Raw genomic sequence first — 21,020 nt, 5'->3', positions numbered from 1 at the left:
AACCGAGTTCTACACTGCAGAAAGGCAAGGAACCTCCCCTATGGTTTTCTGGCAGAGTGGACTCTGAAGAGAGGTGAACAACTAATCCCAAGACTCCCTCCTGTAGTTTTGTACTTTTGAAGCATTCTTACTGCCCATAAGCAGTGTTTTTGCCAGGCCACAAAGCCACTACCACAATCTGCATTAGATCTTTGGAACTGAGTGTTCTTGTTTGGACCTGTGCCATGTTAGTGCCCCTTTCTGAGGGGTTTTATGAGGGAGCTAGGCATGTTCCTCCATTTGAGACTTCTCTGCAGGGTGCCCCTGTTAGAGAGGGCTTGATTTTTGGACAGCTGAGCAGCAAATCCATGAATCAATGGTTCATGTTTTGTGGCCACATGCTCCCAGGTCACTGCAAAATGCACCTGARGATGGTCAGAGACAGAGGTTTCTCAAATGGACGTGTATTATAGGGCAGGACCACATCCTCTTTAGAGACTCTAAGCCCCTAACATGAATTTTTCTGGAAGACAGGATGAAGTAGTGTCTGTGCACAGGTGCAGCCTGCCCGTGGGACACAACACACCTGAGCATGCTTATATTTTAATGACAGGTACTGGGTGACTCTTAATGTGTGTTTGCAGTCTGGAAGATTGCAGTCCTTTGTATTTAAAAAAAAATGCTGCTGGATCTGTAGAGTCTCCTCAGTGGTTTTCTATGGGGTTGAGGATGTCTGTAGTTTGTGAGAATTTTGTTTTGCTCATTCCCTGTCTAGGGGTCTGCCTGGGCACAGTATGCTGAGGTGGGGAAAGACTATCCTGATAATACTTAAAACATGGATTATTTAAGAAGAAAAGACTGACAGGATATAAGAGAAAAAAAATGAAGAAGAAACAYTGTTCTTTTTCTTAGGGTCCTTTTGATTTCATTTGCTCCCTTTTCCTCCRTCGCTAGAGATCAGAGAGRATGACTGATGACGCAGCAGAGGTGYGTGATGCAGGCACCAGCAGAGCCTCAGTCTTCACTTGGCTCTGTGAATGCTTTCTTGAGTTTTAAACAAACACCCATTTACTTGCTTCTTCTCTTATACAAGTAAGTGGGTGATCAAACCAAATACTGAAAAGAATAAGTTGGCTTCCACAGTTTAAAGTGTGGCTTCCATTACACAAAGAGTTCATTAAAAAAAAATGTTACATTTGCTTTAAATGACCATTTCCACTGCCTTTTACACTATTTCACAGCCTAAATCAAAAACATAATGAAGAACATAAAGAACACTTTCTCCATCTCTTTTATCCTTTAGTCAAAGTAAGATACTCCAAAGCTTTCTTAAAAATGTATTTTCTGACTAAAATCAAGCCTTTTTCCCCCTCTGAAAAGTTTCATTTTGACACAACGACATCATGTTTCAAATGACAATACTTCTCTCTGAGAAGTGCTTGGCCTGGTGTRAAGGTTGTAGAGTTGTGGTGTGGTGCAGTGACAGAGGGGTCTGTCTCCTGAAGGAACAATCTGCCAAAACCCTAGAGGGTCTCTGTGTGATAGTGCCAGTCTCTGGCGAGCTTTTTGACTCTCTTACCTGCTGAAAAGACAGGGATGTGTGCAGACATGGTGGCACATACATGTACATTGACACCTCTGCTGAGATAAYGTTCATCCCTGTCTCAGCCTCTGTGGCTGCAATGTGTCCTCTCCCTCCTCCTCCTCCTCATGGCTCTCCTTGCCCTGGGTTGGCACCAGCATTTTTGTCACCGCATGGGCACTCAGCTAGTTGTCCCAGATTGAAAAAAAAAAAAAAACCTTTTTCTCTTAGTAGGGTTATTTCTTAGGCYAGCAGTTGGTTCATTGCCTTCACGCAGCTGCCTCTCAAATGCAAGGGCCAGCTTAGAGCAGRATAAGAAATGAAAGGCCAKGGTAGGGAGAAGTGAGAATGTTTTTTTGGCAGCAGTAGCCTCTGTAATGCTTGCAGAACAACAGGMATGACAGAAACCAACTGCTCTCAGCGGGAACTGAGACAGGTAAAAGAATATTGGAGTAACAAGCAGCTGCCACGCTGGTCTGCTCATGACATTCTGCATTAGGTTTCTTAATCCCCACTTTTCCGAATTTAAAGGCAAACTCTGTCAGCTGTTTGTGGTATGAAGATTTAAACACCTCTGGCTGGAAACAGGAAGAGAAGTTGCAGCTTGCCCCTGCAAATTGCTGGGCGCTCSGTGTGGGGTGGAGGAGCAGCCCCTCTGCACCTCCCTCCTCTCCTTCCTCCTCCTTCCCCTCCCAAAATCCTACTGCAGCTGTGACTGGCTGGAAAGGTTCCCTGCAGGAAAGGCTGCGCGTCCTCCCAGTTTCTTATGGGAACCTGAGTGCAGTAAAACATGTGACGTCAACTACAGATTTTAGGCAGTCCACACCAGAGTTAACACTTATGGATCATATTCTTTTTTTTATGAGCATATGCAAACACTCCACTTCTATATGTTACAAAGAAGCATGCTCTAAAGAAATCAGTGTAGTCAGCTATCTAGAGTAAATGTTTGAATGTGACCATTTCCTGTTCATACTCTGGGACCTTTAATGGAGCTTAAGATCAATGTCCTCGCCATATTATCAAGGACACTGTACTGTGGATAACATGTTTCCCACTGCATTCATATTAACAATCCAGCTCTAACTTCCACACCTGCCTGTCAGGGACACCGTGCCCCAGTAGGGACAGAATGTGAGAAGTAGCTAGGAAAAACAACGACTGCGTGTTCAGAGGCAGCTCTGGACTGCTCCGGATCTCTGAAGGAAATAAGCTGAAAGAAGGGAGGGATGAAAATGTACCCTTCCTACATATTATTGTCTCTACTTTGATCAAAAATCTGCAGAGGCCTCTGCTACTTCATGTTTCCTGACAGTCCTGTTGTGTACAGAGGGATTTTATATGGTGAAGGATATTGATATTTAAAATTCTTGGGTGGCTTATGTAGCAGTGACGCAAGCACCTGCAGGTAATTAGAGACACTAGGCTTTTGTTGRAAACAGAGGCTTTAATGTCACTTTCTCTTTGAGGATACCTGAATTTTATTGTTAAATTTTGTGCCTTGGCTGGCTGCATTTGTCCTACAGAAAGGAAAGCTGCATTTATTAATTCAAAAGAGGTTTTGTTTGGTGGCTTTGATTTGGTTTGGTTTTTGTTTTTTTCCTATTAGTTCCATATCCTTTTTATTTTTGCAGGAGAGAAAGGTTGGGCAGCACAGATTGYCCTGGTAAGTGGGAGTGGGGAGCTGCTCTTTGGGCGGGTCAGACTGAATCTGTGCAGCACAATACGGAAGAAGATTAGCGGCAGGCAGGCTCCCAGTTACCGCAAGGACCTTTTCAATTGTTTCCTTCTTACAGCTAATTAAAGGCTGACAAGCTTAAGCTGGACGTGCCACACGGGTACTTGTGCAGACCCAGCAGCAATGTGTCGTAACCAAGAATGTCTCGCTGCCCTTTGTTCTCCCTGTGCTGCCAGGCCTTCCCTGGCTAGAGGAATGGACTCTCAGTGCCTCAGGATGGTGTGAGAGCTCCCTGAGCCCTGTTGGATATTGGAGGKGGCCAAAGGGATGGTGATTCTCAGGGGTCATGATGCAGAGCCGGGGTCCCTGTATGCTGACAAGGAACATCAGGTGAACCTAGACTAATAATGTTGCATAAATTGCAGAGAAAAAGCCACAACCGCTGCGTTTATGAATTCAAACAAAGGTCAAGAGGCACTCAAGKCTATGTTAGGGAATACAAAATCAGGAAGTGCCCCCAGTATAGCCGCTTCTACGRTCTGCTGTGTGTCTTGCAAGCAGCTGCCTCCCCAGGGAAAGGGATCAGCTCTGGGAACTGTGCTGGGCTAGTGCCTCCCCCTCAGCCCAGTATTCATCTTATGCATTATTTATTATCATGAGGTAAGTAAACAATTAAGTCATCACATCATAATTGGCCACAGGGATCCTGAAGAAAATACAGACTGTGTCAGTGAGGAGACTGTAAGTCCCCTGCTATGAAAAAGGAAGAGAGGGACATCACTTGGCTCTGTCCCCTTCCTTGGGTGCCCAGAGTGGAAAGGTGATGGTGCAACTCAGCCCTTGCTTCCCTCACTCTCTTCTCAGCTCTTCATTTCCAGTTAGTGGGGGCCTGTGGTCCTATCAGAAACCTTAATTAAAAAGGTGTTTTTAATTAATCTCAAGCTAGACTGAAGCTATGCCAGTGAAAGGATCCTAAAGAAATATGAGATTTTACAAATTCAAAATATCATGGCAAACTGAATGGCAGGTTGAATGGAAGCCTGTGACAAAAGAGCTGAAGCGTCTTTCTCTCYAAGCAGCAACGGCTCCTTCCCATTGAGGAAGTGATTTTACCTTCTGACCTGTCCTGGCATATGGTCAGAGGCAACACTAAACACTAAACTCCAATATTTAGAGGAGCACATTCCTCAGATTTTGAAACAATTTCTAGGGTGAGATAAGGTGGTTAGAAATATGCCTACCCAAGCTCTATCGAGCGACAATATAAATAAGAGAAACTAAATTACATTGTTATTTAATRAAATCGAAAACATATATTTTAAAAGCAAAAGAAACAGTGTGTGGGCTGGGGGAGAAACAAACATGTGAGTAACATTGACCATACTTGTAGAGAAAAAAAAACCAGAAGATGTGTATTAAAATGCATCTTAAGGGGTAAAGTGTTACATTAAATGTGTGCAAAAGGGTATATTTGTATAGCACTGACACCTGAAAAAGAAAACTCTTAGAGAAAGTACTTCAGTGTCAGAAATTTCACTTCTTTCTGCGTCTTGCAAATTTCATGTTGTTCGCCTTAAAGCTCCAGYTGCTTTAAGAGTAAGAAGCTGCTTAAGTTGTTTGAGGAAAACAGCTTTTTAGACCTTGTGTTTTGAGCGGAAACTAGCAAATACAGTCCTAGAAATATGAATGGCTGTATATCCTCCAGCATTTTTCTCAGAAAAACCTTATGATTTCTATTTTATTGCTGTAAATCCAAGGATTTTTATTTTAAACACTAACACTGGAGAAAGCGATACTGTAATTCTTCTGTAACTCTTCCCAGGCCCCGGACTGCATGTTGCAAACTGGAGAAACACTGCTCATRCTGACACAGTTGCGCTCACAGGGCTGTCTGTAGGGTCACACCATTATCTCTGTCATGGGATTAAGCTGACTTAATGCTCCTCATTGCTGCCCAAAATCTGTGGTTTTCTTTTTCAGAAGCCAGCTCAGCCCCCAACAAGCTGCTTAAGTATAAAAGRGGCTGGAGTGATGTGTCCTGTGCTGAAAATGAGAAGCAGTAGTGGAGTGGGAATTGCTGGTTATACCATAGCTTGTTGTGTCTACTTTTAATTGCTTAAATGCTATTCATCTAACATTTCTTCAGGTGCATTTTGAAGGTGTACTTTTACACAGCCTTTCCTATCAGGTAAGGGCTCCCTCTGCTTTCCCCATCTGGGCAACACTTTGTTAAATCTTGTCTGTCAAGGTACCTAAGAAACCAGTTTCTCTGCTTGAACAGGTTTTTTTTGAAAAAGGAGTATTTGTTCAAAATGTCTTGGACAAATGCCCTGGTTCCTGCAAAAGTGGCATGAGTTTAGCAAGACAGAGGTGGTAATCTTTCTGCCAGCACCCTGCCAGAAAAGAGCTTTTTCCATTTGCCTGTTGGAATAAATATTTATTCATTTAACAGAGTACTTCGGAGTGGAGGGACCCTCCTTGTCTAGACATAATGAATAACCATAAAAATGAATTCAGAACTGTTTGAAAGCAAGGAACATCTGTGGCCGGCTGCAGCTCACAGACTCAGGGAAAAAGCATTCTTTTTTTGAGCTAGATGTAGCAAAAGTAAAATCTTGATTGTTTCCTCACATGTTATCCACAAGATATAAGTGGTCCGCCTGTGGCAGCATTTCTTTTTGGCGGGGAGGGGGGTGGATTTTAGAGTGCATTTTTTTGGTTTTGTAACACAGCATCTGTGTGCTTCTTTGTGATTGCATGTGCTTAGCAATGTTTCCACTTCACTAAAAGTCTATGCATTATTCACTCATTAATGTTTTATTTATTTATTACTCTCGAGGCACAGCATTAGGAGCTTTGCATTTGCAGTGTACYGAATGACAGCTAAGGCAACCTTACAACTATTTCTTGCCTGCCAATGGTTGCCCCACAGATAAAGCCCAGGCTGAACTCCCATGGATTTCCACTAGACTAATTCTGGTCTTCTTATTTCCATCACTTTTCCACTGGCACAGCTCCAGCCTTTTGAAAAGCTCCTCATTATTCACATTAGTGTAAAAAAATGAAGAACGTGTCTAAAGGACTGACAAATTCAGGCTCCAGGAGGCTTGGCCAGGAGAGCTAATCCCAACATCCAGGACCCTTCACAGGGAACACAGTGTCAGCAGCCTCCTCTTATTTAAATCAAAATGGCTTCAGTTTGAATTACACTACTGGAAGTGTCTTTGTTGTTTTTCTAAGGGAAAACAGGTATTCCTCAGATAACCAGATTCCAAATCAATTGTGGCTGCAGCATTAAAATTAGCATGTGAAAAATGAGCGTGTGAAAAATCAATCAGCAGCTTATCTAAGTTGGGAAGCACTGGTATACTGGCACTGGATCCTTGAGTTATGGTAGAACTGCTTGCAGAGAGACCCAAAGCTGCCTCCTACTCAAGACTTGTTCCACCAAARCACATTGCAGCGATGAGCTAACCCCTGGTTCAGGACACTGCTCACCCATCTCATAAGGTGTCTGGTGCCTGGGTCAGTGAAGGATCTCAGTCTGCTGCTAAGCAGCGACGGCTGGAACCCTGGGAGCTTTATTAATGGTTTTTCCTGTTCCTTTCATTAGTTATTTTTCCTGCTCCACCTGTAGGCCAGTTTGGCAATTGCATAGTTTCATTGTGGACCGATTTATTTTCCATAACCAAATTACTGACAGTAAAATATGCTCCTCAGACATGGACAGTGTTAATGCTTTCACAGAGAGAAGATCCTGTGTCACCATGAACAGGTAGTTTTCCTTGTTTTCAACATGTGTGTAACAAGAATGCAAAGTAGCATTTAATTGATGCCTTTTTAAACATATGTGCATGCTTACCCACCCCTTTTTTCCTTTGGGTTTATGATCAGTCAATAGTTYTGATGTTCTTTTGGCAAGCAAAGTCCAGAGTTTTACCTGGGAACTGGTCTCCATTTTCCCCTGTATCCCTATCTTTAATAATTACATATTATATATATCACAAAACACATATATGACAGCCCTACAAAAGACACTGATTTAGAGTTCACATTAACAGTGTAATACCGTTATTACTGTAACTCAAAAGCACATCAATATCTTAGTGTTTCTTTGTTCTATGTCAACATCTTTATTAGCAGCTGTGTCCACTTATTTTTTTTAATTTAAATTTTAAACCCTCTAATTTTAGCTAAAGACTAAAGGGACAGAGTCAAACTCCTCCTGCATATTGAGAATTGGGCTGCTGGGCAATTACCGAATAGGAGGGATGGGGAAACATGTTCATAGACAACAATTTGTGAAGGGTCCAGACCTGTTGGATRGGAAATAAACCTGGGAAAAAAGACCTAACTGGTATGTAATCCCATACGCCAGGTGGAATGGCTTTCAGTCTAACACCAATGCTGCAATGCTCTTTGTAGGCAGAACCTGGAGTTTGCAAGGGAGTCCTTCGAGCGTGTGTGCAAGGACAGACAGTCAAAGGTAAATTATGTAGCCACTAGTGGCTTCACTTCCAGAATTCTTGAKAAGGTGGAATACTCTTAGTTTTTCCTGATTTTTTATTCCTACTCTCTGTGAAGTCCAGTCTAACTGCAAAGCAAAGGATGTTTTTATTTATAGTCAGAAAGCCCCTGAAAGTCCTGGGGTTAARTGGTATGCAATCTGTGTGGGCATAGAACACAATTAATGCATTATAAGCAAGCTGTTGTAAAATTCATAGGTTGATTGTAATCACAACGTTGTTGTTCTGCAATAATTGAACTCTGCATTATCACAAAACTTTTTAAATTAAAGTGCTATTTGCCTGGGGGAGAATAAAGATCAGATCTGTAGCCTAGATGGTATTTGGACAGAATTCAGCCAAACTATCTGGATATCCAAGCAACATTTTAAGGTTTTACAGCAGGTATTTCACACTTCATTCTTGCAGCTAAGGTTTCTTAAATACCTAATTTGCTAGCCTGTAACWGTGGGTTTGAGGAATACTTTGACAATTTGTCATTCTGTGACTAGAAGTGCAACAGTCTGGCTTTTCTGAAGGATAACCGAATTTACTCAAGAACTGATAAGGCTGACACTAGTTTGTCTTCCTATTTTCACAGCTGGAAACATTGCCCGGATTGAATAGTGTAGGCATTTCCTGATGTAGTTCAGTCAGGCTTTTTTTTCTTCCAAAGCTATTTCATACATTCAAATTTATTCTGCTATAGCAATGCAAAATCATTACTGAAGTCCTAATCAAGTCAGTTAGGTTCATCCTGAGAGCCACAAGTAACACGGTGTGAAATACATCTGCAGAAAGTGTACCTTAACCTGTATACTGCAAAGTTCATATATGGTGACACCAGAAAACATGGTATGGCAGAATGGTATGACTTTCATTTCAGCTTARTATCTTTAGGAAAGACTATGAAGAACTTTCAGCCAATATTTCTTATCTCTGTTGCCAGGGGGAAGTGTTATTTAAAAGTTCCAGTGATTACTAAATTGGATAGGGAGTAGTTTGGGATTAGATACTGATCTCACATAATGTGGAATTTCACAATTGATATGGATTAAATACAAATAATAGGCTAGCTGGCATCCTAGTGGAAAGCAAACCACATGGAGGATTCACATGATCTGTTTTAACATTTGTTCTCAGGGATACACCACACTGGATATCAYAAAATGCCTCCCTCTCTTACATTTGCATCTCATCTAAGAGAATACAGAAATGGACACACACAGAGTGCTCTGGATTAAGCATCACCATTTTGATTGCATAGCTTTGTCAGCGTAGCTTGTCAATACGTAGAATATATGTGTGCTTCCAAAATTTATTTGGAGGAATACTGTTCTGCAAGCAAAGTATCCTTTTTTTTGCAGGATGATGTCCCCCAAAACAAGATTCCCTGCTACTGAAGATTTTCTAGAGAACAGATGATGTTTCTGCAAGGCAGCTTCTAATCTTTGCCCACACTCCCTTTTTTGGATTGTTGTCTTATCTTCTGCACAAAACTGCAGAAGCTAAGAACAGTATTTCTTCCCAGAAWGAGACTAGAAGACAAATCTCTACTAGAGAATGAGAGCAGTGTACCCTTCAAATGCAGGTAGATGAGAATGCACATTAACGAGGCTTAAAATATAAATTAATAATTYTGTTGGTTGTACTTAATAAATACAGAAAGTTTTTCCCATACTGTACCACAAAAAAAACCCAGTTGCCAAAGGACAGTCACAAAATCATACACGTCCTTAGTAACTGGGTTTTGAAGACAGTACTCTTGCATGAGCTGAAAAGCATTTCAATCCATAKGTAGCTTAACTTTTCCCTGTTGATGACACAGCTGAAGAGACTCATGTGTTTAGTTTAGTCCATCATCTGTTTAAAATAACCTATATTTGGAAATGTGTTTCCGATTTAGTCATGGAAATGTCGGAATATAAATAACCCAGCATTTTTTTGTTATTTTAAAGCTACCACATTTGATCTGCTCATCCTTTTTGGATGTCCCGAAAGCATAAATGCGAAGAACTTAACATTGTTGCAGTTCTGCTTCAGTTTTGGGGGTTTCTGGGTTGGTTTTGGTTGTGTGTGTGGTGGTTTAGGAATTTTTTTGTCTTATATGTGTTTGATTTTGTTGTGTTATGGATGGTAGGTTTTTCCCTCTGTGAATACTACAAGTTCTTATGGAACCATAGTTTATTGTATATATTTCCACTGGCCTTTCATACACATGAATCATTATACTTTGCAGCAGTGTATTTTTCACATAGAGTTAGATTAGACCCTTTGGATGATAACATATTCCTGCAATGCCGTAATGTAGAGATAGGCCAGGTGTCTATTTTGTGCAGTTATGTACCATAAAAATATGAATCCCAAATGGTTAAATAAAGGACTTTGCCTCTTACAACCATAGTAACTTTTACTCTCTCTTTTTTTACAGCCATTTAAACTTACTTAACTTCATTAAGTTGTTCCACGTTTACTTTCACTACTGTAACTTTTTGTTACAGGCATTAAAGATGATATAGGTAGAGAACTTGGTAAAAAAACCAATTAAGGTAAAACAATTTTTTTTTTTTTGCATAGTGGGTAGTGTAGTATCTTGTGAATAGAGAATAACAATATTCTGGCTATCATCACACCTGGTATGTATTCATTGCAGAGAACATATCTTTATTTTAATATAGCAGAGCAAAAAATCATCCCCATTTATTAATCTGATGTACACTAAATAACTTTGCATTTGTTACACAGATGATAAATATTTTGCAGATAAATTTATAAACACTTCCACATTTTATAGATTTATACTGTACACAGTCATCCTACACAAAGCATGCCCTTTCACAAATATACAGACAGCTTTCCTCAGAGGACTTAATCAAAACACTTGGTCAAACATTTTGGAAGCTGGCAATTTGACACAGAGGAGGATACTGCAAAGATGAGTTCACAATTGTACCAGCTGGACTTGAAATGAAAAATTCAGAACTCCAAAAGATACTTTATCAAGGCACACACATGCAAACACATATATACAATAGTGATGACAGTAACCTTTTTTTCCAGGCGCACACAGCAGTAAAGGAAAGAAAGAAAGAAACAGAGAGGTCAGGACCATTGCCAAGATCTTGATGCAGATTAGCAGATCTGAAGTCAAATTCCCATGTTCAAATGGCAATTCAACTTTTAAGTAGCTTGTTACCCGTATATACAATATGTACATGTTACCTTGCATTGAGAAATGGAGATTCTTAGAAATGGTTATGATTTTCTTGACAGCATATGACTACTAACATGGTGTGTTTGTAAACCAAACACTATTTGAAAAATTGCGTGCCCAATTGGCTCAGAGCAGTTGGAAATTTGAGTGGAAGTTTAGAAGTAGAAACTGGGAACAGAAAATAACCACAAAAAAACTAGGAAAGAATACATGTTTTTCTTCTGTTGTTTAGCATTAGATAATGCTAACAAGTTTTTAAGGAAATCAGTAACCTGACTGAATATACGAGTAAGATGCAGTGAAGGCCAAGAGCTCTACTTTCTGTCCCTCCTTAATACTTAATACCTTTGCACATATGTCATTACATTTCAATGGAAGCTGCACACTTAAAAAGCTATCTAATTGTGTATTCCTACATATATTTCAGGCCAACTATGAGATACAATTTAGTGGTCACCGTGCTGCGCAACTGAAAGTAATACAGCATTTTTTTTTAATTGGGATTTTTAATACAATACTCTATAGAAAATGGTTAAAATAAGCTGCCAGTTGCTTCAGTTGGCTTGCATCATTGTTACTAAAATCCTTTTCATGTTTGTGAAATATTACATTCATAGGAAACAGACAGGCTAAAATTATTCATTTTAAAAAGGGCTGAAAGGACACTTCGCTCACATTACACAGTCACATGCTTAATATTTTYGAAAGACAAAGCTGGGATCCTGATTTTAAAAAATTGCTTCACTGATTTAAGCAGGGATCAATTTACACACACAAAACTTCTTTCATGTAACACTTTGTAGGATCCTAAACCACTTGGAGAAAAATAAATGCAGGCACATACTAGCAGCTTGGTATATTTTTTTAATGTTCATAAATGAGCTAGTTTTCCTACAGTGCTAATTTSATGCCTGCTCTCAATTTTTGTTGCAAATGTCAATAAAATCTTTCATTTCATTGAAATGAAAATTCAATGAAGGCACTAATGAAATCAGATGCCGTATCAGGATGGATTGGTGGCAGGAAGAAACAGAAGTGCCAAAAGATTTGTCCAAAAAAGATGATGGGAGGTTGTGTTTTTTAAGTAGCTCTTCGAATTTTCTCCTTTTGCCTCCAAAGTATTGATTTTAATCTATGCTTACACATTTCCGTATAAAAGGTAGTATTATCTACTGCTACTATAGATCTGAATCACAATTTTTAAATTTAAACTGCCTGTTCRCAATTAGAAACTATATGCTATGGTCTCACTCAATGAGTGTGAAAAAAACCACTATCGTGTAAGCCTTGCTACCCTTTCTTAGCCTCCTCCCAAAGAGTAGGTATGCACTGGTATTTAGTATATCAACTCATAGAAGACATGGGGATAAAAAAGAATAGCAAGCTGCTTGGGTTGGTTGGTTTGTTTATTTTAATCTTATTATAGAGCCGGCTTTCCTATAGCAAATATACATTCCTTCCTGTGGAAGGAATACGCCCTTCTGCTTTCTTACTTCTGTAGCATGAGTGCATGTCCCCTACCAGAGGAAGCATACTGCAAAGAGTGAACATCCTGCAAAGCACAAAGAAGAAATGTAGCAGATGCCAGAGCTTTTGAAAGAGCTCTTTCTACCGTCTCTGTGTATATGTTGATATTTTCACCCTAAATTCACTTGATTTATAGTATCCATGACTTTATATGGCACTAACTACTATAGAAGATCTTCATGGGTGTTAATCATTAATTGAAAAACACCCTGGCAATGGCTCTGTTTCAAGCTGGTCAAAAATTGCTGATAAGAACWGTAGCAAATAATTCTTTAACCACATCACAACAGTAGCCATATATGCAGAAACAATGAAAAACATACAAYACAGAAAATCACAAACATTTTCTCATACATTACACAGAAGTTAGCATGTTGATATCCCCATGGACCATTTTGAAGGCCTTTTGGTTGAATAAGACAAAATTCATAGCTTTTAGGAGTTTATGAATCTGCGAGTGCTGTGTCTCCTAGTCACTGGAAAAACAGTACCTTTGCATGATGTGCTGTTTTGCTGTTTGGCACAGTGTGATGGGACAGGAGGGTCGGTTGGGCAGGCAGGGGAAGGCAACAGCTAAGTCAAAGCTCATTTTTCAGACCATTTTAGTAATCTCCTTCCAATGACTGAAAGCTAATGGCCAGCTGAGATGACTCTTGGCATCCCAGCAATTTTGCACATGAATAAGTAAAGGCTTCTGCACGAGGAATGGAGCACGATGAATCAGAGCATAATGCACAATGAAGAAAGTAACACTTTCTTCAGTAACACGAGGTAAGAACATGGTTTTGTAAGTTTAACATCCACCTGTGTTATAGAGAGGTGTGTACATATATGCATACTCACCCACATGTCTGCATATGTGCTCACTTCTAACTGTGTAATATTTCTTTACGATGTACAATTATATAGCTTCAGGCTAGGATTTGAAGAAAACATCTGAAAAAATAAAAGTAATCCAAGCCTRTATCTTGAATTATTACTCTTCATCATTTGCATTTAATTTAATTCCCTTTCATTATTTTTACCAACCCTCTTCTTTTGAAGAATCATCTTTTAAATGGGTAAGACAAAATTATGTAAGACTCACAAATTATTTTTATTACATAACCAGTGGGGGATGGGCATACATATGCTCATACAAGCCAGACATTAAAAGGCTAGAAGGCAGGTCTTRTAGGTAAGAATACATGCAGAATTAATTGTACAAGAGAAACACTAGCTGACAACCCTAGCTCTTGACGACAAATGGAACAGGAAAAACACATAGGAGGCTGGACTCTTGCAGAGTACTGTGCTTGCAACAAGCTATGAATGCTGTTCTTTAGCATTAAGCAGTTTCAGCTTGCTTGGTCATGTCTACTGGTGAAAACTGAATGGCAAGTGGTAGATGTTCAGAATTAGAAAGTACAAAGCTGAGCAAAAAACCAGATCCTTAGGATCCAAGCAAAATGAGCTTAGGTGACTAGCTGTGGAGAGAGTGCTGAAAGTGCCTGCCAGCTCTTTTTCTCTCTCACTCTCTCTCTCACTTGTGGACTGATGTGTCTGGCTACAACTCAGATACATTGATGGCCAGAGTAGGGGCAAAGTCTCTATAAATCATCCTGGTTATATGGCATTAAAATGTATATTCATRAATACCCTGGGTGGAAAGAACAATACTTTTGTGTCAGGTCATCCTCACCCAAATACTTCTGTTGTTAAGCAATCTTCAATCTTTGGTTATCGGAGTGTGTACTGGTCTGGAGYGAGCAATATGTTCTAGACCTTTGTCAAAGAGAATAGATTGTTTACCCTAGAAAGCACTGTACTTTTCCCTAAGTGTTTTGGTCCTATTAACTATAACTCGTGTGTATGTTATGGGAGGAGGCTGCTGAAAATTACTGTTCTGTTCATTTTGAGTTGCGCAGGATGTAATCAAAGGCCCAGAACTCCACCTTACAGGCCAGCATTGTTGTAGATAATTCAACAAAATATTTAATAAGAGAAGCAAATCAATCAGACCCAATTTGTCTTTTTTCAGCTTTTGACATGCTAAGACACTGTGTTCAAAACTAGGTCTTGAAAGTGGATGAAGTTCTATAAAAATCTTATACATCTGGAGTGGGATTAAATGTTGAAGGATTCTTCCTCTGCAGGAAGAAATAGGCAATTTATCTCCGCAACCAAAATAAAAATTCAGCTAGTGATAGTGACTCCAAATACATTTTGCAGCACTTGTTGAAATTATTAGAAGAAGACAAATGAGGGCAGTATCAGCATGTAGACTAGTTGTGTCCTCATTGTGTGAGGTTAAATGAAGGTAAGGAAGATCTGCAAGTAGCATTAYAAATTCCTGCTTTCCATTTAATTCAGGTTTTGAACTATGCTCCAGGTTTCCTGGCTAACATGTTTCTTCTCATTTCATAACATTGTCTGATCCCTGTCTTACCTTTAAAGTACAAGTAAAAATCTGTATTTTCATGTTGTGTTTCCTTGATTAGCAGCATTTGTAAGTACTAATGCAGGCAAATACCTAATATTTTACAATAAGTTTAATGAAGAAGAAGGCAGGAAATACAGAATAGCAGTCTCTCAGATGKTTCTTCTGGAATATGATTACTGAACATATGTTTTCTTTCAAAACACCAGAGGAAGTGGAGTATTTCTTTTTTCACTTCTTGTGTCTTTGACCCCCTGAGTGCAAAGATTCATTTTTTAACATTGTGATTGAAATTTCAATTGCATTTCCAGGTTATTAAACAGGAAACATGGCTTGTAGGTTGTATTAGTGTGATATCTTGTTTAGGTAAAGARGTGTAACTGGATGTAAACATCTTTCTCTGACTAATGAAGATAAATTTAAAACTCAGAATGGGGAAGAGAGCTAAAGCCTAGCACACAGAGGCTGTCCATATGAGGGACTGAGAACTATATTACTTTGCTAAGAGTTGGTATCAGCAGTTATGACTGAAGAGCAGTTACGCAGAGATAAGGCCCCACATTGGTAGAAAAAAGAAAAAATACAGAAAATAATTTCCCCCAAATGCAGCTGAGCTAGATTCACAGACAAGAAAATTCCCTGATACCTGTACTCACATCAGGAGGTCAACAGGGACCATTCTGAGAGGWGACCTCTCCTTTTTTTAGGTCAGCCTTCTGGATATGTAGGAAAATGTGGAGTCTGGCTTTCTCAAACAGTACGATTAACAGAACCACTTCTGAGGTTGCTTTCTTAATTGTTAAAAAAAGTTATAGCCAAATTGCAAAAAATATGTAACAAAACTTCTTACTGAATGTTGGTAGAAAATCAGAAGCAGCTGAGAGAGTCTTGGAGTTTTGACTTCCTTAAAGTTTTGTCCTGTAGTAAGAAAAGTAATTTGTGATGGAATAATGGATTGGCAGGAAGAGAAAGCAAGCAGAGCTTAAGCTGGCAATCTTAACTTTGATCCATATTCCCTAGATGATAAAGGAGGAGTAGACTACTGGAGCCATCAGGAAGGAGGGCTGACTCTTTTTCACCAGTGCCCAACTTTTGTAGTATACAACTCTGTAAGGGAACTGGTAAAAATCAAGCACAGAGTAAAAAGGCTTCCCAGTATGTCATTCATTATCAGGTGTTCAGAACTCCACCATGAACATTCCTAGTTCCCTTGCTAGGAGCCTGTACTCCACAACCAATGCAATGGCTGCCAAATGTTGTACTGCATGCTTCCAAGCAACAGGGTGCTAGCATGAATATAGCCAATCTGACTAAAATGTACTAAAATTATAAATATTATAGTAGGCTAAGTCAAGCTCGACTATTTGACAATCTATAAAGAGTAAAACTAATTMAAATAAAATTTCCTTGCAAAAAACCTAAAACATGTGGTGTCTTTTGTGGAAAGTTTCCAAATTTTGAAATGGTTGACCATCATGATTAACAGCATTCTAAATGCTGTGAGTCTTCTGTGTTTTCAGGGGCCATTGTACTTTTTGTAATTGCTACTGTTGGGATGAGCTTTTCAGCTGCCCAAGAAATTCCTAGATGTAATATCCTACTTCAGTTTAGACTGACAGGAATTTCTAGCTAGCAGTCARTCAATTCTGTGACCAAAATAGACAAATAAGTAGTTTTGGTTTCATATGTTTAATAGCTGTAATACACAAATGCTATCAAATTTTCTTCCCTCTGGTGTATTAGGAATCTAACCAGGCCACTAAGTGATTCTTTGTACAACATATAAATGAATAGACATGTAAAGGAAGTGCAGTTCCTACCGTCCAATATTTATTACCTGTGATTGCTTTGGAGGTTRCAAAAAATGACAGTTTTGCTAAAGACCAAATTACTGTTGCTTATAATGTGAGTAACATTTGTGTCCAGATCTCCACAGATTCCTGTTCAGTCTGTGGATTTCACCTATCTCTCCAAGTTATTTATAGCATGAAATTGCATTCACTTTTTTTCTRTATGAGATAAATCTTTACTGAGCTCAAGCAAAAACTATTGATTATTCAAACAACTTTGATGCTGGCTTGCAMACTAGCTCAAATCTGTTGAATCAACCAGCTTACCACCCAGGGAAATTCTAACTTTAGGTTTTATTTCATATGTTGGGATTATTCTTGTTTGTTTTTCATTTCTTTCATTTACTTATTTTCCCAGTTCCTACCTATTATTGTTTTTTCTTTTTTCTATCTTAGAACATTTTAATTCTGGACCCAGTCCCTGTAGTCCCATTTTTAAAAATCTCTACTAGATCTGTTTTGCTATATTCCATTTCATCCAGACTTAATCACATACRTATGACATAGTCAGGATTTACAATAACACCAATATTGAAATCAACATAATTTTATGTAATGAAATTYCAGAGTGTTAAACATGAATCATAGCTGAATCTTATTTTTCTGTGACCCATTTCCTTCAAGCTGGTCAGATGGTATGAAATGCTGTATCTGAATGTTTTTGGGAATTACATGCAGAGATGGACAGAAYATACTGCTGCAAGAGGACAGTGCATAGCGACACAAAGCAATATTTTACCATTGTTGTTGATGTTTACTCTAAATATGTACAGAGGCTTCAGATTTCAAAATAACTTGTGCAGTACGTACAAGGAGTTCAACATGTGCTACTAATGAATGGCACAGAGAAATAGGGCTCAAATACAATTCTCATTGTAGAAAACAGCCTTGAAATAATTTTAAGGTTATGACTATTAGACCAAAGTCACAGATGCAAAACGAAGGCCARAATTTTGTTCTTAACCTACAACTTGGTGAAAAATAATTCTTCCTCATTTATTARCATAGTTTAGAAATTTAAAAGGCATGTCTAAGCCAGATTCAAACATTAAATATTTAATCTCAAATATCTTGTCCTTAAATATTCCAAAATAAACACCCTTCCTAAACTTTTTTCCCTTACTATAGCATATTTAAATTATCAACATTAAAATAATGCCCCCTAGTTTTCCATACTCATGTTTTTTTTAATTCTGTCACTTTTCTCATTTCAYGGCAGAAAACAACATCTTGGGCTAACATTTTTTGTGCTACAATGCGTAACAGAGGCATTTGTTAGTAACTGAAAATGTCACTTCTAGAATCAGTCAGTTAAACAGTAAACTATAAACATATTGAATGATCTTCTTATGTAGACTTGTACTGATTCTCTTAGTATGACAAAGATGATGACTGATAAAGAATGCAGTGCCAGATATTACTACCCAAATCTAAGTTCACATCTAAGAGCAAGAGAAAAATCAATGAAAAAAACTCTAGCTTACAATACGATGACCTTATCTGGAAGCTTGGTTCCTTGGCAATGATTCATCTACCTAATAAATGGTATCAGACATGATTAGAAAAAAAAAAACTGAATCATTTTTCCATATGATTCACAGCAAATTTGTTTTTTTGGCGCTTGAAACTGCAGATAGTTCATCAGCTGATCCAAGTTGATGGATCAGTCTTATCTCCACTGAAAGCAAGGCCAGTTTTTGTCATCAGAAGATCTTACCTTTTTTGATAATTTCATAAATMTATCTGTATTATATCTGTAATGCTAGTATTTTAAAGAAATCCTGTAACCTCTTGCATGGCATTACAACTGATGGACTACTTAACAGTAATCAGAACAGTCCAGAACATAGAAGGAATTTATTTATTACCATCTGCTGTCCATCTATGCACTTGGTCTAATAAAAAYGTTACCATTCTCTCCAGCCTTGCCATGGCTTATTTCTTAATGGCCTTTCAAAGAGACATTTGAAAATATTAAGTGGTCAGACATCCCTGGAACTATCAAAAATTAGCCGAGAAAATGCTTCTATTAAGTAGTATAAACTATGAAAAAAATCAAGATGTTTTACACATTGAATAAACCTCTSAAAGTATCTTACTTATCATACAGTACAAGGGCCTGATTCTTCTTTTATTCATACTTACAAGAGCAAAACTATTTGCATTCACTCACTCCTGGAATTAGTCAAATTCACTGTTTTAAATGGAAAAAATATTCCAGATGCCACAAGTGAGAATAAAACAAAACTTTTCTGGAGGATCAGCAGCAAACAGTGAAAAAGTTAATTTTGTTATTCTCTCTGGTGCATACCCATATAGACTTAAATTCCCTGCAGTAGCTGTTGCCTTCTCCTTAGTCAGTATGGGTGTAGTTGGTTATCTTTACTTTTAAATTGCTTAAAAATGTTTCCCAAGAAAGATTCATTGCCATGCGTTTTTGCCAGCTAAGCACAGCTGCAGAAGGTCTGTACTGTTCTCAGTACTGATACAATCTGTAGAGTTTCCTGATAAATGCTGCATGCATTGATAATTAATACATTCTGAATTCCCTGCACCAATACTGCTATGTAATTGACTTACATATCTGTACTGTTACAAAAGCTCACAATGCCACAGCCAAATTTAGTATGTGTTTTTGAAATAATATGACTGCTTGCATTTTAAATATCTAATAATCAGTATAGTTTTTTACTTTCCTGGATGTGTCATCCAAACTGTTTTAAGAGGTAGCTTTGCAGTTTGAAGTGAAATGGGTTTGAATAGCAAGGTATGCAAGCAAACAAAAGTGAAATTTAAAACTTTCATACAGAAGTTTTTAAATCTCTGCTAGTCCAAAGTATTTGTTGAGTTTGATTTCTGACATTTGAGCACTCTACTGTGTGTTGAGAATCTGAAGCCTTTGCACCATCAGTCAGGAGAGTTGACATTTGTACAAAGAAGGAAATAAATAGTAAATGTTTTTTTCCAGTTACATCAACACYTGTGTTCTTGTATCAGGAAGCCGAAGTCCTACCAGACCTCCACATACTAGAACAGTAGAAGCAAGGAGAATAGGGATTGCTTTGGTGATACCAACAAGGGAACCAAATATAAGGTTTCCGAGTACAGCTGCAGCTTTGCATAGTGCATTCAAAAAGCCAAAGCCTGTTGCCCTAGAAGAGAAAACAGAAGAAAATTAAAACACAGGGGAAAGAGTAAAGCCTTTGAGACACATCCTTAGTGGGAATAAATCAATACAGCCCCAATATCTTAAACAAAATTTATGCCAGTAAGCATACTGAGAATATAGTCCGTGCTCTTATTTACACYGAGAAATTAAAGCTCAGCTGCTACAGTATTTCATTGAGGCAATTCATTCTTCTGCCTCAGGGATCAAAAATGTGAAATGTTTGATTGAACAGGTGAGTTTTCACCTCTAGTATTGAACATGAAACCTGCAAATGGAAATTCAGCAGGACTTAAAGGGCTGTATTAGAAGAGTGGACATGCCAAGTAGCTCTCTCAAGAGAATGGCTTTGTCATCTGTGAAAGAAGTAATCAGAATTAAAGGATGATCATCTTAGAGTTCTGAATAAAAAAGTATTTCCTGCAGGTGGTATGCATGTTGAACCAGTGCTTTTTCAAAAGGCTAGTGAGACCTTTAATGTTAATGAATGYTCATGTTTTAGGGATAGAAGATAGGGTATACAAAAACCTCTCAGGGGAATGAGTTACCTGAGAAACTTTGGAGAAAAGGAAAAGGATATAGATTGCCAAAAGAAAGTATGACACAGGTAATTCAGGTGGAGTCTTGCATTGCAGGGATGGAATTTTAGTAGTCTGAAGTAAAGTATTTTAATTGTTTGGTAATCCTGCATAGAAGTATTATGCAAACTGCCATAATCTAAATTGTGTTTTGACATGAATGTGTATGCTTCAGAGATGCAGGAATAAACTTGCCCTACCAAAAGTTTCCTAACAAAGGTATCTTTACAATGGTAGAATCTGTAACACTTCCCAACTCTTAGAAATGAAGGAGAGAACACCTATGTAGAGCTCAAATTTGCTGTGATAAAATAAAAAAAAATATCAAGAAGATAGTTGTTCTGATTTTCAGAATAAAATCTTTCTTGTACTGCAATTAAAAGCCATAGTCTAAACAACAGGAATTAAGAGAAATGTTAGTGATCCAAGTGACTTAAAAGAGCCCTAGTTATTCTACTGAAGTACGTGTGAGGGAAAGGAAGAAAATTATGCTCAGATGTAGACTGAATTCTTACAAAGTTT

The 21,020-nt window shown here is 38.3% G+C and overlaps 1 protein-coding gene across 1 annotated transcript in view; it reads right to left on the bottom strand.

The window, feature by feature from the left end:
• Nucleotides 1-10,369: 10,369 nt before the first annotated feature.
• SV2C (synaptic vesicle glycoprotein 2C) overlaps nucleotides 10,370-21,020 on the bottom strand; it is an 85,403-nt gene continuing 74,752 nt past the window's right edge. The window contains exon 12 of the mRNA XM_057363826.1: nucleotides 10,370-19,906. Coding sequence (XP_057219809.1) covers nucleotides 19,723-19,906 — 184 coding nt within the window. The 3' untranslated portion in view covers nucleotides 10,370-19,722. The remainder of the gene's footprint in view (nucleotides 19,907-21,020) is intronic.

Source organism: Malurus melanocephalus, unplaced genomic scaffold (genome assembly GCF_030028575.1).
Source record: "Malurus melanocephalus ecotype Western Australia unplaced genomic scaffold, MMel_1.1 scaffold_31, whole genome shotgun sequence".
Lineage (NCBI taxonomy): Eukaryota > Metazoa > Chordata > Aves > Passeriformes > Maluridae > Malurus > Malurus melanocephalus.
This window is presented reverse-complemented; position numbering and strand designations above follow the sequence as displayed.